Source organism: Telopea speciosissima, chromosome 7 (genome assembly GCF_018873765.1).
Source record: "Telopea speciosissima isolate NSW1024214 ecotype Mountain lineage chromosome 7, Tspe_v1, whole genome shotgun sequence".
Lineage (NCBI taxonomy): Eukaryota > Viridiplantae > Streptophyta > Magnoliopsida > Proteales > Proteaceae > Telopea > Telopea speciosissima.
The window spans coordinates 13,988,133-14,006,803 of record NC_057922.1 but is presented as its reverse complement, the minus strand read 5'-3'; the positions used below and the strand labels follow the sequence as shown (position 1 = coordinate 14,006,803).

Here is an 18,671-nt window from a genome sequence, read left to right as displayed (position 1 = left end):
AAGAAGAAGAAGTGGTGGGTCACACGTTTTGCATTAAAACCAACTTATAATTAACACCATGCAAGGGTAACATAGTCTTTTCAAAATTATAATTAACAATAGACTAACACTGTTAGCTAGCCAGAGCGAGTCTAAGTGTAATAATTGAAAGTTGAGGGGAGGAAAATTGAATTAGGGCAAAGTATAAGGGAGGAAATAGTAAATTTCGTAAAATTATTTAAAATAGGGATAAAAAAGGGTTCTCAAAATATTTTGAAAGTGCCTGGCATTATGCCATTATAAAAAATCAAAAAGTTTGAATAAGCATGTGAAATGACATGATTCACCCCCATTGAAAAAATGTATGTTCTACTAAGAGGGCAAAAAAATAAAATTATTACTTTATTTTCACCAACTTTGATTACAACAAGGTTTTCCCTTTGCTAAAAGTGCAAATATTGGAACTCAGATTGTAAAGGGATTTTCTTAATGAAACCCATTAACGTGTCAAATAATTTGTAAGGAGAGGGTTCTCAGAGCAAGCAGGGTACTCTACATCCTCTCACATTTATTTTGTAGTCATTGTTTTTTTCGCATTTACTATTATAATATGTGAGAAGGCGTAGTGTATGTCTTAGACTTAAAGAGCATCTTCCCTAAATTAACTTTATTTTTTGTCACACTTTTAATATAACAGACTTTTTCTTTCGATGAGGATAAATTTTGTCATTTCATATGTGTACTCGGATAATGTTTAAAATAGTATCGACTTTTGATAATATTATCATGATTAAGTCACTTTCAATCTATTTTTAAAATTCTATTTGGGGAAGGTAATTAGTACACGGGAGATTCTACCATTAACTCCATCAAATAGGAAAAAGTGTTTACATCGGGAAGAAAATCCTTTGTAGTGCATTGCAATGTGGGCCTGAGAACTTGACACGTGGAAGATGCGACATCCAATGGTGTCGAGCTCAAGAAGAAAGAAAATAAGAAAAAAAAAAGGTGCCTTGCATTGAGCTTGTACCGTTGGATGTGGCTTCTTCCACGTGTCAAGCTCTCAGGGCTGCACTGCAGAGGATTTTAATCCGTTTATATCATTTTAGATGGACATTTATGCCAATATAACTACAAAATCATGCATACGCACGCCATGAATGAAAACTCTTGCCATTCTTTCTTATCCTTGATTAAAAAAAGAAGGGAAAATTTCACGGACCTCCCCTAGGGTTTGACCTAATTACACTCACCCGTAAGGTATGAAAATTTTCACATATCACCCCTGATTGTCAAACTAAGTAACAAAAACACCCAATCCGTTAGCTATAGACATTAAATGTTACATTTTTTATTTAATTGGCCAAAATACCATCATCTTCCCCAAATCGTTTAAGGTTTGGAAAAAAGATAAAAATTCAAATGGATCCCACGAACCCTCTCGTCTCCTTCTCCCCTGACCACTCTTTTCCATGCCCATTTCACCTCCGACCCATATTCAAATGGAAATTAAAGCTTGAATATCATCAAAAGACACGACAAATATCAAACATACACTCAAGGGTTTCAAGCAGGATCTCCCCAACAACACCAACGGCCATACTGAAATCAAAAAGTGAGGATCAGAAGATTCGTCGTTCTTGGTAGCTTTTTTGAATTCAGAAGTCAGAACTCTCTCTTTGTGGCTCCACTAGTACGATTGACAATGTTCAGGAGTGTTCCCTCTTTCCATTTCTATAGGTTTTGTTAAACATGAGTTCCTCCCTCCCATAATTCTATGGCCTTGATTTTGGTAATTCTATCTGGTCTTCGATTTCTAGGTTATCAATTTTGTAAATCAAAAGATAATCGGTCCTTATAGTGATGGAGTTAAAATCCTTTTCTCTTTAATTCATTTATTTTATCAAGAGAAATTCTATTGCTCAATTTGTTTTCTCTCTCTTGTAAAATTGGTTGGATTTCTCTCCTAATTCCAATCAAACAATTTGAGCTTGTCCCAATCAAATAGAAAGAATTAAATTCAATTTTTTCGTATGGAATCAATCTCCATTCTCCCGTACTTATGCTTCTCTCCAACCCCAACGTCTCTGACAAGTTTTTGCACAATTAGTTGCAGACATAGCAATTGCCTAACACTAAATTTCAAGAAGAACACGATGAGATCAAAAGAGCTAAGCAAGAACATGGAGATTTTGGATTAAATTGGGACAATTTCCTGAATCTGAATCCATTGATGTGGATTTTGTTGGGTTTAATGGTAAGATCCATTTGAATTTTTTTGTTTCCAAACCCTACACGATTTGGGGAAGATGAGGGTATTTTGATCAATTAAATAAAAAATTGAACATTTAATGTCTACAGTTAACGAAGTGGGCGTTTTTGTTACTTAGTTTGAACCTTAGGGGTTGCAAAAAAAAGAAGAAAAGAAACTTCAGGGGAGGTACATGAAAAATTTTAAACTTTACGGGTGAAAGTGTAATTAGGTCAAGCCCCCAGGGGATTTACGTGAAATTTTCTCAAAAAAGAATTAAAGTTTGGGTAATTTATACATACCCCCCTGAGATTTGACGAAAGGATAATTTTATCCCCCAGTTTTGAAAAATTCTGCGTACCCCCCTGAGGTTTGCAAACAGTAACAAATAAGCGCATTTCGTCAGTTCATGACTAACAATGTTAGAAATAAGAGATGAATTGACAAAATTATCCTAAAAATCTTCTCTCTTCGTTGGATATTATTGATTTTTGAAGAGGAAGGAAAGACAGGTATGAACTCGACCCATCGTCTTGATTGTGTTCATATGGAAATTCAGTTATTCCATCTTATCTTCTCTTTCAAAGGAGGAAATCGACTCTGTCCATACCGTTAAGAGAAGCTCTGGTGAAGGGAGCTAAAGAAACTCATTCCATCGACTGCTAAAACTCTTTCTCTTTGTTGTTCATCTCTCTCTTTCTGTTCATTATAGTCTTCTCTTTTCAACAAGCTTTTGATTTTCCCCACAAATCTCTTTCACAGACCCTATCTCCGTCGGTTGGATCAGGGATTGGGAACCCGGGTTAGGAAAATATCTGCTTTCTTATGCGATTTTCAATTACTCAAACTCAAATCAACTGCTTTTGTCAAATACTGGATCATTGCCCTAGAGTTCATCATCGTAACTCGCTCCCTTTGTTGTCTCTCAACTTTCTTTCATTCTCTCTCATGGTCATAGTCCCGACCCTTCTCCCTCCTTTCTCGTCTCTGTTGTAATTACCCTCAAAGTTTACTCGGTAAAAAGAATATCTTTTCTTGTAATCATGAAGAAAGGGCAGAGAATGAAAAATGTTGGAATCCAGGTGTTGGGGTTTTGAGATTCTACGGTTTCCTTCTATAATTCTCTTCATTTCTCTGTCTCTGTCTCTCTATCGCGCTCTGCATGTCTCTCCTCTTTTGTAATCTCTCTTATGAAACCCTAGACACTACTTATAGTATAATCCCTAGAAGTTTGCATCTTTTCCCCCCTCCTCCTCAAGCCTCTCTTCTGAAAGGTTTTGCTTGCGAAGATCCGGTGGAGCTCGTGGCTGTGTGTCTAGATCAAGATAGCGGTCAGTTACGTTCTTATTTTGGATGTGAATTATGTATATTGCTTTAGCTTCTTGTATTTCATTTTGGATTATAGCAGGAAAAATAATTAGTAGATAATTATCCATGGAATTCGAACCTTTAAACATGGAAAATGAGGTGATTGAATTCGATATGGGATTGACGGATGAGGAGAGAATAGTAAAATCCCACTTAAAGGAATTGATACAAAAATCCTGCAACTCATCTTCCCTAATCGATTTGGGGAAGATGAGTTGCAGGTTTTTTTTTTTTTCCCCCTTCTCTTGTAAGGGTAATTTTGTCAGTTCATCTCTTATTTTTAACACTGTTAGTCATGAACTGATGGAATAGACTTATTTGTTACTGTTTGCAAACCTCAGGAGAGTACGCACAATTTTTCAATACTAGGAGGGTAAAATTATCCTTTCGTCAAACCTCAAGGGTGGTATTAAATTAACCTTAATGTTTATACAGTACATTCTAGTTCGTGGGTTGGCATGCGTCATAATGAAGTGGATCCAACGGTTGAACTCCCGCGAGGACTGGATCCGTAACGGTAAAGCAATCAACCATTACACGTGTGCAGGTAGTCGATGCACGTGCCAAACCACGCAACCGCCGTTCGCTGTTTCTCGGTTGTTCTACCTGACATTCAACCCTCACTCTTTCGCTTCTGGTCGGCGTTTCATCTGAAACAGTTGCTTTCCTTTTCTGGGTCAGCTCGAATTCTCGAAATCTCACTGAAATTAAGGACTGTAAGGGTCTTTTCTTTGATTCAAAGGGGTAACCCCAAGCCTTTCTGTAAATATATTTAAACATCGCCAAGGAATTTATATTTGTTCCTGTTCTTCACCTGCAGAAGTCGCCTTTGGACATCTCCGTTCCCAAATCTCCATATTTGGAAACTTGCCGAGTTTCGAATTAAAGTTGGATTTGAAGTGATTTCTTCAATTTCACTGAATCCATTATTCCATTTGAATTGATTCAAAGGAGAAAAGAGCGTTCTTCAAGTGATTTCTTCAATAATGTATTCACTGAATCTTTGAGGTCGGTGAAATTCCTCTCAATTCCTTATCTGGAGATTACTGGTCTGCTTATTAGACGGTTATAATTTCTTTTTGGTGCCATAGGTGTTAATTGAAGCTCGTACCTTGAGACTAGTTTTGGATTAATTGTTCTGCTTGTGCGTTGAATTGCTTCGGAATCGTCTTGATGGCGAATTCTGAGGCAAAAGACGAAGTTTCTTATTCAAGGACTCACTCAAATGGTCGAGAAGGGGAAGGGGAAGTTGCAGCATCAGGTTCAGATGCAACTGGTTCCTATGGAGTTGTAGAAATATCTCCAGAGTTGTTGAAGAACACGCCTTCGAACATTGCGCGGTTGGAAGATGTGATTGAGCAATGCAGAGGTCGGGAGAAGTATCTTGCACGCACTAGGAGCCCTTCTGATGGGGAAGATGTGAGGTGGTACTTCTGCAAGGTCCCTCTAGCAGAGAATGGTGAGTGCCTGGTTCTTTAATTTTTAATTTGATTAATTTAGATATGTGGAGAAATTTGATCAATACTTAGTTATTACTTCTTACTTTAACAATGTTTTGTACATTCCAGTATCTTAATAATCTTATACGAAGGTTATCGGTCACATCTTTCTAGAAGAAGAAAGTTCTTCAGTTTGAAATAAAAAGAATTTATATTTTGGTGATGGTTTCCTAATTTTGTGTTTATACAGAACTAGCAGCCTCAGTTCCTCGAACACCAGTAGTGGGGAAGAGTGAGTATTTTCGATTCGGTATGAGGGATTCGCTTGCTTTGGAGGCTTCTTTCTTGCAGGTCATCCATCATATTTCGCTTCATAATTCATGAATTAAATGCTTAAGTTTGTTATTTAAGGGAATCCTCAGATTTGTTATGAGGAGTTCCTTATCCTTTCCTCCTCCATATTTTAGTAAATTGAAGTGCTTGATTAGAAAAAAATATTTGACATTTTATGGTTCGCTTCCAAGGCTTTGGAAGATGAGTTTTTGTATACAGTATGCTCTGCTATGATTTGATTTTCTTCAGGAGTTGCTTAAGATTTCTTGAATTGGTTCATTTATTTCACTTTTACAGAGAGAAGAAGAGTTGCTTTCTTGTTGGTGGAAAGAGTACGCAGAATGCAGTGAAGGTCCAAGAGTGCAACAACTTCGATCTGAATCAAAATCAGTTGTGCTACCAAAAGCAGATGATGGTAAATCAAATCAGCTGGATGCAGTTGAAGCAGAAAGAGTGGGTGTGCCTGTAAAGGGGGGTCTGTATGAGGTATTGCTTTCATCTTTGTGTTTTCATATATATATATACTAGTAAACTTTCATGTGCAGATGCACGTGGGTTTTCATTTTTCATTTTGGATATATTAAATGTTACACATTGAATAATCATAGTACATATATAATTTTTTTTTTTCTTTTTTCGGTCATTCAAGTTTTGAGGTTCTTGAACTGAATGTTAAAAGATATATCCCCAGGTGAGGTCTGTTGTGGTATTTGTTTTTCCAGTTCATATTATCATACTTGTTAATGATTCTTTTTGTTAGTCGACTTGATGCATTCTCATTGTATTTCAATTTTATTCCTCAAGTGAACTTTCAAGGTTTTAATTTTAATTTGAATTTATCAGCCGAGTTATTGGTTTCCTTTGCTGTTGCTGGTTGCAACTGAAATATTTCATTGCGTCTGACTGAAATCTGTCAAGATTATGAACATTGTCATTTCTGCCTCCAGGAACATAAGATTCGAATTGCACGTAACCGTTCTATCCAGGGCTAGAAAGATCTAGATTCTTACTAGACAGAATTGACTGAGCAAAAAGTATTTTAACTTGGGAAATTGAGGTGTTGATGTTGTTATGTTAGAAAAATAGGGTTGAGAAAAGGCTAGGAGAAAAAAATAGAGGGGAAAGTTGTACATACAGTCAGCGTCTTAAAGATCAATGGGACTGGATGAGCTAGCTGCAGTCTGACTGTTTGGACGATCAATCTATGTGAATGAATGTTCAACTTAAAAACATAATCTCAACTAAATTCAGCCTTATCCCAACTAAATGTGTTTGGCTAAACTTACTAAAAAAAGAATATTCTCTTTTATTCCATTTGGATTGTTGGACCAGATGGTCGAACCATTTGAACTGCTTGAATGTCCTTCCCCCAACCCCTCCAGTTTCCATTTGTAAAGACATTGGATACAACTGTTTATGTCTATCTAGTACTTCTAATCACTTCTATCACTACAGTTACTTTACCCAGTTTTGCTGGAAGTTTGAGGTGGCATGGCCATGTTCAACAGAGGCCTTGGGATGCTCCAGTTTGGAGGAGTGATTTGATTCAGATTGAAGGAACTAAAAGAGCCAGGAGCAGGCCTAAAATAATTCTAAGTGAAGTGGTGACTGGTGAGGAAAGACATGCATAGCTTGGGTCTCTTATCTTGGATGACTTCGTATAGAGGTGATTGGAGAGCAAGGATCCATGTAGCTGACCCTATGTAAGTTGAGATAAGTCTATGTTGTTGTTGTAGAAGGTCCGATAGATTGTTATGTAAAGACTGTAAAGTTATACCAGGGGAGAGCTTGACCACACAACATAGATTAGTAGTCATGGATACGTGCCTTATTACACAAAATCATAAGAAAGGTGAGCTTATTTGCCCTAGGATAAGATGGTGGAGTTTAGAAGGAGACACCTAGAAATCATTTAATGATAAAGTGTTCAAACAAGGAAAGTAAGACTTTGAGGGAGACACTAATGCAATGTGGAATGAGATAATTACTTGTATTAAGTTGTTGCTAAAAATATCTTAGGAGAATCAAAAGGAAAACGTCATTCCTCTAAGGAGACTTGGTGGTGGGATGATAAGGTTCAAGCAACTATTAAAATTCAGAAAACTAGTTTTAAGACATGACAAAGGACTAAGGATGTAGAGGATCTAAAAAGGTATAAATTTGTCAGAAATGAAGCTAAGAAGATTGTGGGAAAAGCAAGGGCGAAGAAATATGAAGATCTTTATAACAATTTGAGTACAAAGGAAGGGGATAAAGCTATCTATAAGATAACTAAAACGAGAGAAAGGAAGAGTAGAGATCTCAAACATGTTAGATGTATTAAAAGTGAAGATGGTAAAGTACTAATAAGGGATGAGGACATTAAGGAGAGATGGAAAGAGTATTTCTACATCCTACTAAATGAAGACATTTTGAGTAATAGTGTTCCAGAAGACTGCATTACCCATCAAGACACCACATGTCATAGATATGTACGAAAATTAAGTTTTTTGAAGTAAAAGAAGCTTTAAGGAGGATGAAAGTAGGCAAGGCACCAGGCCTAGATGAAGTCCCAATAGAAGTGTGGAAGAGCTTAGGAATCTATGGTTTATCTTGGCTAAGCAAGTTGTTTAGCAAGAATATGAGCACAAGGAAAATGCCAGATGAATGGAGGATAAGTATTGTTGTTCTGATTTACAAAAATAAAGGTGACATTCAGAGCTGCAATAACTATTAAGGCATAAAACTAATGAGTCATAGAGTCGTACTATGAAATTATGGGAGAGAGTTATTGAAATCCACCTAAGACAAGAAACTACTATAATGGGAACCCAATTTGGTTTTATACCTTGAAGATTTACGACAGAAGCTATTGACTTAGAAGACTCATGGAAAGATTTAGAGATTGCAAGAAAGATCTCCATATGGTCTTTATTGATCTAGAAAATGCTTATGACATAGTCCCTAGAGAATTAAACTGGAAAGTACTAGAGAAGAGAATTGTTTCAAGTAAATATGTGGACATAATTAAAAATATGTTTGATGGTGTGGTGCCAAGTGTAAGAATTGCGGGGGGGAGGGGTCAAAGTAGTGAATTCCCAATTATAATTGGGTTACATCAAGGATCAACTTTAAGCCCTTATTTGTTTGTGTTTATCATGGATGATTTAACCAGAGACATTCAAGATGAGTTTCCTAGGTTTGCTCATGATATTATTTTGGTGGATGAGACAAAAGAAGGGATCAAAGCCAAGTTGGAGTTATGGAGATCAACCTTGGAATCAAAAGATTTGAAGATAAGTAGAACCATGACGGAGTATATGGTGTGTAACAAGCAATAAAAACCAAGGTTCAAGGAAAAAAGAAAATCAAAATTTTAACATATTTCAACTCCACTTTGATGAGCTTTAATGCAATTTTTTTCTTGTTTAATCATTCCTCCTATACTGTTTTTAGTGTAGATAGGATCCACTTTGGTAGTTTGGTTTTGGGGGGGGGGGGGGAATCAGAGGAAGAAGTTCTCTTTAAAAAACTAGGATTTTTGGGTTTTTGGCAGCCTGTATATCGAGTGTATCGGTCTGTATCATAGTTGTCGCGGTGTCCAAGTGACCCAAGGCGTTGGAGGGGCCTGGACGTAAGGTGACCAAGGCGCCCCGGACGCCCGAATGCTTAGGTTTTGCCTTGACTATGGCCCGTATTGATACCGTATCAATACTTGATACCATCTCTTTGAACTTCCTAACTAGACTCACAAGGGTACTTCTATTTACACTCTCACGTTGACTTGCCTTAATAGGACTTAATAGACTCAAAACAGAACTCTATCTAGCTAATAAGTATTCTAATCTAAATTGAAATCTCTAACTTAACTACTAATCTCGTGTATTGATTTCACCCCCACTTGATAGGCTTTTACTTCAGGCCTGTTACAAAATTAACCTCATAATTAAGTAGCCCAAGATCCATAGAACCCATCCATGGCCCAAAATAAGGTCTTCCTAAGCATTCAAGCAAAATGCTAGAATGCTTGCCCTTTCTAGCATTCTAGCAAGGGAAAAGCATTCTAGCAAAAGGTTGGCCTAGAAGTCAAAGAATCCTCTCTTTTAATAGAAAATGGATTTGGGTTGGTATGATTTTTGCCGGATCTATTCTCTGTGACACGGTTGGCAAGTTAGCTTTTTGTGCCGTCATCAATCATATTTGGATGGAACACAATATCTGGAAATGGACTACCAACTCTAGGACTCTGTACCAGATTTGTGATTCCATTTCTTTTGAAATTAAGGCCAAGCTCTCTGTGGCTGTTCCCTCTATTTGTAGTGACACCCCAAGGAACAGGCTTATTGTTGTATCCTGGGGTACATAGTTCGAGAACTCGCGAGATCTCGCCTAGTTTCTCGGTTTTTCGAAATCCCGAGACGAGACTGCCTATGAGTCTCAAAATGTCAATATCTCGCTTAGATCTCGGCGAGATCTCTCCGCAATCGAGATCTCGGTTTGACATAGGAAAATGCCCATCTAGGTCCTTTATATGAGTGGCAGATCTCGAGATCTTGCTGGAAATTCTTGGTATATAGACACCTATCTATGCCAGGAACCAAGACAGACAAGACAGACACTTATTTATGCCTAATATCACTTAAGATATTATTCATTTAAGCTTTGTTTTGAAAGCTTTCCAACAAGTCCAAGATTGCTTCAATCTGATTTATATTGAAGGAGTTATGTACCGGTCAAACTTAATTCGGTGTGCGCGAATGCTGTCAAAATCGCTCTGAATGAAAATATATTTTTGGACATCAAAACAAATGAATATTTTACTGCACTTTTGGTTTTTAGCAATGTTTTACCATATTAAGATTTATGGAATTTTTAGATTTGAGAAAAACCTCAGCATTTGAAAGTTGAAAATTGCACCTACCGCCGAAAATCCAGTTTTTGTTCTTGAACTGGGGGGTTGACTTTTTTTTCTTTTGGAATTTGATTTTTTAACTATTTTTATTGGATTCAAATAGGGGGGTATTTGCTTAGTAAATTTTAAATGATATTAGGCATAAATAAGTGTGCTTGTCCTGTGTCTTTCCTGGTTTCTAGCATAAGTGCCTGTCCTGCTTTCCCACTAACTGAAACTCCTATTTGGACTTTGTTTTTACAAAATCTGATAGCGCCATTGTGTTTAAATGGCCTAAAATAGGCTAAATACCAAGTTTCAGACCCAAACTAGGTCTGAAACCCACCTAGATGAGGCTTCGAGTCGAGAAAAAAAACAGTGCACCAACTTGGTGAGATCTCGACTCGGTTTGTCAAGGGTCCGAGTTGGCACCGAGACCCGAGTTTTCGAACCTTGCTGGGGTATCTCTTCCATCTCTCTTCGAGCCTTTGCCCCCTCTGTTTGAGGATCAGGCTCTTTTGTGTTTTGTTTGATTCTTTTTTCTCCCCCCTTTTTCTAGGGCTGTTGTTTTCTTTTCTCTATTTGGTAATGAATTATTTATTCACCTAAAAAAAAAGGGTCTTCCTAAGCCCACTTGGGCAGTCTTAATTTCATCACTGTGCTTATAATTAGATAATAGGTTCTCCATCAGATTGTTGGAAATATACAGTTATTGATTGGAAAATCTTATGGGGCATTCGTAGTGGGTGGAGAAATTTCTCTAAATGGAGTTGGTTTCTACTTAATGTTTGGATCTTGTATTATTGCCCGAGATCTGTTTGACCAAGGGTATTGTGAAAATGAGAAAAGCATGCAATCATGTTGGCCAGAGCTTCCTTGTCCTACTTACAGGGGCAATTACCATGTTAGTAACTTATCGAAACTTTAATACAATCTTTTCTGTTCCCACTGGAGGGGGAGACCCATATTATACCAGCATCTCTTTTGGTTCTTCGGTCATCCAGAGGTGTATAATTCCCATTCTGCCCAGATCCGGTATCGTAAGTTATATTGTATCGATTTTTTCGGGAAAACCAGTCTTCGGGCTTCAGTTACGAGAAACCGTGATCATCAAATCTAGTCCGCCCAGTAGTAGATATAGAATAGCAATAAGTCATAGCTTTATAGTGCCTTGTGAATTGTGATGGTGCCATGGTGGATTGGCTTTGATGAGAAATGGTATGAATGAAAGTGATAGGTTTGATTACATGGCTTATTCTTTTATTATGACAAATAGTTCCTCCGCTGGTTCTGTCCATAGTTTGGGGGGACTGTGGCTGAGGAATCCTACTTCCTTCTAGTGTCATGTTTAGTGATGTTTTGAGTATGTTTATTGAAGCTTAGGAAAGGATGTTAGGGGGGCTTTACTGTCAAGTTAGTTTTATTTCCTGGATTTGGGCATGTTGTAATATGGGTTCAAGGGTAAGATTGTCATAGGGGTAATATTGTCCTTGTACCTATTCTAGAATATTCCTTCTCTTATTATAACTAAAAAACGGCTGTAGTCACTCTGACTCAAGCCAGTATTTATGGATTTCAACATGACATTAGAGTAAAAAATAATCTGAGAATATGGGACATAATTTTTCTTTCCTTTTTTTCTCTCTCTTTCTCTCTGTCGTGATCTTGCCCTAGCAGCACCACCGCCCTCCACCACTTGACTTCCGCCAGCCAACCACCATCTCCGCCAGCCTTCCACCAGCCTCTCACACCACCGCCAAGCGCCAGCCTTTCGCCAGCCTCCACCAAGTCTCCGCCACCCTCCCGCGACTTCTCTAGCCTTTCCTTCTCCTCATGCGAGCCTTCTCCAGCCTTGCCATCCTATTTTTTCCACCCTTGGTGGTGAGTTGACTCCCACCAAGGGCTGTTTTTGCCTCCATATGCCTTAAAATATTTGGCAGAGATTTTCTTCTCTATTATTGAGAGTTTTTTTTAGTAACCGGCCACCATGCCTGACAATTCTGAAATGACTTCTGCTTCGTCTAGCCCCGATGGCACACCACAACGTGATTTTCTTCCCTTTCCGACTAGTTCCATTAAATTAAATGGAAGCAACTACCTGTTATGGTCTCGCTCATGTTTGTTTGCTATTGGTTCCCGGGGTCTTCCTGGATACATATCCACGACAACCGTCAGGCTTGCCGATGCTGGTCCTGCACAAGATAGGTGGATGAATTTTAATTTCTTGGTCATGTCTTATCTGGTTAATTCCATGTACCAAGATTGCCGGGCGCTACCTTCTTGATACGGTTGCCAAAATCTGGAAGACAGCCCAGGACACCAACTCTCAGGTAGGGAATGCCGCCCAGTGTTATGAACTTTGCCAGAAAATCCGCTCGACAAAGTAGTTGGAGTTGTCCATTTCCCAATATTATAACAAGATGTGCACTATGTGGCAACAACTGGATTTTTTGGGAACCTTCACTGCAACCTGTGATGTTGATGCCATGGCCTCCGAAAGTGGGAACATGGCTTACTGGTTTTTATTTTTTGGCTGGTCTCAATATTGAGTTTGATCAGATCCGGGCTACTATATTGAATTGTGATCCTCTACCCACTCTTGAGCAAGCATATGCGTTCTTGCGGCAGAGGATAGTCGTCGGACATCCATGATTACACCTGTCGCTTAGGAGAGATAGGCCCTACTTTCTAGTTCTCAGACTCCCTTCTCGTGGGAATTCTTCCCGTAGTACTGGTGATTGTGTTAATGGTGACCGCCCTCCTATTAAATGTGATAACTGTGGGAAGGAATGGCATACCAAGGATCGCTGCTAGAAGCTTCATGATCGCCCTACAGATACCCGTGGGCGTGGGAGAGGTGGATCCAATCGTTCCAATAATGCCCAGGCAAACCAGGCATCTACTGAGGAGCAGAATACTGATCCGTCTCTTTCCCAGGTTGTAGAAGAACTTCAACATCTCCGGAATATGATGATTCGGCTGGACACCTCTTCATCCGGGCCTCTTTCTTTGGCTGCTTCGGCTGTTTCCCTGCCATCAGACTCCACTACCACTCATTCTACAGGTATTTCATTTGGTGGGAATTGCACCTCGGTCATACCTGACTTTTGGGTTATTGACTCTGGTGCAACCGGACATATGACAGGTTCTTCCTCTCTTTTTTTTTTTTCAAATATTCTCCTTTATCTGGCCATAATAAAGTTCATGTTGCTGATGGGTCTCTTTCGCCAATCTCCGGCAAGGGATCTGTCCAGTGCACCTCTTCTCTTTGTTAGAGTTGTTAGTATTTTGTATAAGGGTAGTTTTGTCATTGTCTTGTTATAAGACATGACTTGAGTTGTATTTTTCCTTTTCTTTCCTTATTTTTATTTACCTCCTTAGGGAGGTCAGTGTAATTCTGAAAGTTTTTAATGAAATTAATATGTGTGTTGAGAATCTCTTAACACACATAATCGTTTTCTCTCTAAACCCTTTTCTTCTTCTTCTCTTCTCCTCTCTTCTTCACCTGTGAATCTTGCCCTACTACTTGTATCTATCTATTCGTAAAACCTAACTTGGTATCACAGCAGTCTTTCACTGGTTTGAGAGTCGACTAAGGCTCGGTTGGTCTATTTCACCTCTTCTTGGAACCCTAGAAAGGTAGAGGGTTCCATTAGAGGCTGTATTATGTGAAATATCAACTATACAACATTCTTTGGAGTTGTTTCTTTCAACCCAACATTAATAGGGGGAGTTTTCTAGCTCGTGGAATGCATTTGAAGCCCTAGAAGCTGGACAGAGCATTATCGCCAGCTGTAGAGTCTGCTCATCTCTGTCTCATCTCTCCACCACTTGGGATGAGAACTGAAGCTTTTGGATCGCCTAAGGGTCCTCTTTCAGACCCTCAACAGCCTTGTTGTTAAATGCCTTTGATTGAGGACCATAGCTCGAATCATTGGTGCTCCTCAGGTATCGTCAAATTCTGTTCTTATGTTTGTTGTGTCTTTTATTGGCTGAAATGAGAGGAATGGTTCCTATTGCTTGATAGTGTCACCTATTTAAATGTCTTTGGCTATTGTGTAGGGGAACTGAAAATGTTTTTGAGTGATTGGTTGTGATTTTTCTTCAAGGATCCACTTTCGGTTTGTTTGTTAATTGAACTGTTGGTGATTGTTGTGGCTTCGGTTGTTGGCTGGACTCTGTGTAATCTTTTTCTTTGAGCTGCCCTATTTGCTGAACTACTTCCTTGTGTGTTTGTTGGATTACTTCCTTGTATTTGGGTAGAGTGTTTTACCCCCTATTTGTCAGTTGTGCAAGGCACTATTCTGCTGTGTTGAGTATTTTTTTTTTGGGACCACATCCACCGTGACTGAGAATGATTTTGAGGTAACTGGACCAACTGCTAGCAGCCCAAGTAGTGGTTCTCCAACTATGGCTTCTTTCGATAACCCCAACACCCAAATCTCTGTTGTGAAGTTGGACAATACCAACTACTTGGACTGGTCTCGTTCTGTGAAGATGTCCCTGAGAAGTAGGGGAAAGTTGGGGTATATTACTGGTTCTATTAAGGAGCCTGCTACTACTTATCCAGGATATTTGAAATGGGAGACTGAGAACTCCACAGTTATGACTTGGTTGGTTTTCTCTATAAAACCTGAGATCAGTAAGAGATTTATGGACAAGGAGACTGCCAAGGATATGTGGGACAGTGTTGCCCGGACCTTTGATCGAGTTGGTGACTATGCAAAAGTGTACTAAATTCACCAAATGGTCACCAATATGAAGCAGGGTGATAGGAGCATCTCTGACTACTACAACACTGTTATCAGCCTGTGGCAGGAGTATGATCACTATAGGTATCTTCGACTGTCCAACTCTGAAGATGAATTCAAGGTTTACAAGAATCAGGAGGTTGAGAGGATTTGTTCTCTACTTGGTGGGCTCAATCCAGAGTATGAGCCAATTCGTTTGCAGAACCTAGGGAGGTCTCCCTTTCCATCCTTGGATGAAGTATGTAGTTACTTGCAAAGTGAAGAAACCAGGAGAACAACTATGGATACTGCACCATCAACGGAGCGATCTGCTCTTGTTTCTAGTTCCCACAGAGACTGGAAAAGTGGGGGTGGGGGGGAAGGCCAAGGGCCAACTCGTGGAGATCACCGTGAGAGATTTAAATGTGATCACAGTGGAAAACTGGGACACACTAAGGACAGGTGTTGGGACCTTCTTGGGCAGCCCCCTGGTATGTGTGGTGGTTCATCTGGTGCCCGTGGTGGCAAGCGAGGGGGAGCTAGGGCTCACTCTGTGACATCTGAGCCTCAGACATCTGGATCCCAGCCTACTCCTGATTCCCTTTCATAGGATGATATTGCAGCCTTCCGTTGGCTGATGTCTCACCTCGGAGGGTCAGCTACTGGTTCTACCTCTGGAGGGTCAGCTTCTTCTGCCTCAGCTCTACAGGTCTCGTCTGCCTCGTCCACTTCTCCCGCTTGGATTATTGACTCAAACGCCTTTGACCACATGACTGGTATGTCATAGTATTATGATTCCTATTCCATTTGCTCTGAACGGTACAAGGTAAGGGTTGCTGATGGTTCCCTTCTTCTGTCTCTGGTAAGGGTAATGTGAGAGTTACTCTTTCTATTTCCCTTAAGTCTGTCCTTTATGTCCCTGATTTTGCTACTAACCTATTATCAGTGAGTCACCTTACCAAATCCTTACATTGTTGTGTCACTTTCTTTCCTTCCTATTGTCATTTTCAGGATTTGTAGACAAAGAAGGTTATTGGCAGTGGAACTGAGAAAGGAGGACTCTATCATCTTGAACCATGGTTATGTGATTCATCTACTGGTGCAGCTTATGTTTGTGGTCGGAGTGACCGTAGTACTTTAGAGTCTGTAATGCTTTGGCATCAACGTTTGGGTCGTCCCTCTTTTGTTGTTATGAGGAGACAATTACCCCATTTGTTTACTTCCTTTCCTTCTTCATATGTTTTTCAGTGTGAATCATGTATTTTTGCTAAACATTGTCGCACATCTTATCCTTATCATGGTAATAGATCCACTGTTCCTTTTTCTCTTGTTCATTTTGATGTTTGGGGGCCTTCTCCCACTACTTCTTTGTTTGGATTTCGTTACTTTGTTTCATTTGTTGATGACTATTCTAGGTCCACTTGGACTGTCTTGTTGAAACAAAAAAGTGATGTTTGTGATGCTTTTAAGAAATTTTATCAATTTATCCACACTCAATTTGGTACTCGAATTTAAATTGTTAGGTCGGACAAGGAGGTGAATACATGTATGGGGGGGGGGTTCCAACAGTTTTTTTACTGATAATGGGATTATCCATCAATTGGCATGTGTTGACACCCCTCAACAAAATGGGGGGGCTGAGAGGAAAAACCGCCACTTGTTGGAAATCACCAGGAGTCTTCTCTTTGGTATGCATGTGCCTAAGACATTTTGGTCTGATGCACTTCTTGCCACTGCCTTCCTTATTAACCGGATGCCATCTCTGCTAATTGGCTCCAAATCTCCCTTGGCTCTCCTTTCTCCTCAATCCTCAGCCTTCTCTTTGCCTCCAAAAGTCTTTGGTTATGTTTGTTATGTTCATATCAACAAATCAGCTTGCACCAAGCTTGATCCCAAAGCTCTCAATTGCATCTTCTTGGGCTACTCCGATTTAACCAAAGGGTATAAGTGCTACCATCCTCCTTCCCGAAGGCAACTTCTCTCCAAAGATGTCACCTTCTTTGAGTTTATTCCTTACTTTTCTTCTCCTCAGCATCCTCTTCAGGGGGAGAGTACTAGAAGTCAACAGGATGCTAATGTCATTCTTTTTCTATCTCCCTTGCCTACCTCCCCTTCCCCATTTCTATTTGATATTGGAAAATACAAAGAAGTGGATGCTGATGGTGTGGTTGATATTGATGCTAGTAGTGGTAGACTGGTGGTGATGCTAGCAGAAAAAAAGAATACAAGGGAATAAGATTCAAATATGTTGTATTCACAAGAGGTGAATGCTTGTTGAAGGGAAAAGGAAAGCAACCCTGGTATGCATTGAAGGGAAAGCAACCCTACCAAAACCCCTCTTTGGATCCACATCCTCAGTCTCATCCTCCTCAGTCATGTAATATTTCTCTTTTTGAATTAGATCTTCCCATTGCTATGAGAAAGGGGAAGAGAGCCTGTACTAACCTCATAGCCCAGTTTGTTTCCTATGACTCTATTTCTCCTACAGGTATTGCCTTTTCCACTGCTCTGGAGTCTTTTTCCATTCCCAAAAATGTCACAGAGGCCTTATCCGATCCCAAGTGGATGCAAGCAATGTCTGAGGAAATGGTGGCTCTAGAGAAGAACAATACTTGGACACTGGTTGATCTTCCCAGGGGGAGAATTCCAGTTGAATGCAGATGGGTTTATACCATCAAGTATAGATCAGATGGTACAGTGGAAAGATACAAAGCTCGGCTAGTTGCAAAAGGGTATAGTCAAGTGTATGGTATTGACTACCAAGAGATCTTTGCCCCTATAGCCAAGAATAACTCAATCAGAGTTTTTCTATCACTAGCAACCAATAAAGATTGACTTATGTACCAGTTAGATGTGAAGAATGCATTCCTTCATGGAGACTTTGCAGAAGAAGTATACATGTAGCCCCCACTTGGTTTTAAGTATCCCTCAGCTGAAGGGAAAGTGTGCCTCTTGAAGAAAGCTCTCTATAGCCTCAAGCAGTCTCCTAAGGTCTGGTTTGAGAGATCCTGAAGAATGGGTATTATCAGAGTCAAGCTGACCACACCTTGTTTATTAGGAGAGGTAGTGGTACAGTTATAGCTCTCATTGTCTATGTTGATGACATTGTGGTAACTAGGAATGATGTGGTTGAGATGAACAGATTGAAGTCTTATCTGGCTAAATAGTTTGAGATCAAAGACCTTGGACTCGTGAAATACTTCTTGGGTATTGAAGTATCTAGATCAAGGAAAGGAATCAACATCTGCCAGAGGAAATTTGTCTTGGACCTTCTGAAAGAGACAAGCATGATGGGGTGCAAACCAGCAACTTCCCCAATTGATCCGAATCATAAGCTTGGTGAAGAATGTGGTTCTCCTCTCATAGATGCAAGCAAGTATCAAAGATTAGTTGAGAAACTAATCTATCTCTCCTTGACTTGACCAGACTTCGCTTATGCAGTTGGGGTGGTGAGTCAATTCATGCATGCTCCCAAGAGTGGACATCTGGATGCAGTGTATCGCATCATCAGGTATTTGAAATCCTGTCTAGGAAAGGGTCTTCTATTTGCCAAGCATGACCATTTGCAGATTGAGGGTTACACAGATGCTGATTGGGCTGGTTCAGTCTCTGACAGAAGATCTACTTCTGGGTATTGCACTTTTTGTGGGTGGTAATCTAGTTACCTGGAGGAGTAAGAAGCAACCAGTTGTAGCTAGATC

At 39.7% G+C, this 18,671-nt stretch overlaps 1 protein-coding gene across 4 annotated transcripts in view; it reads left to right on the top strand.

The window, feature by feature from the left end:
* The first annotated feature begins 4,574 nt into the window (after positions 1-4,574).
* The window catches only part of LOC122667594 (phospholipase SGR2), a 112,815-nt gene continuing 98,718 nt past the window's right edge, over positions 4,575-18,671 (top strand). Inside the window, exons 1-3 of one of the 4 annotated variants that reach the window (XR_006333820.1) lie at positions 4,575-5,057; positions 5,288-5,388; positions 5,668-5,856. Coding sequence is in view for 2 of the 4 variants with exons in the window: in XM_043863929.1 (XP_043719864.1) it covers positions 4,772-5,057; positions 5,288-5,388; positions 5,668-5,856 (576 nt within the window). In the remaining 2 variants the exon portion in view is untranslated. The remainder of the gene's footprint in view (positions 5,058-5,287; positions 5,389-5,667; positions 5,857-18,671) is intronic. The other 3 variants (XM_043863929.1, XR_006333819.1, XM_043863928.1) reach the window with 3 other exon arrangements.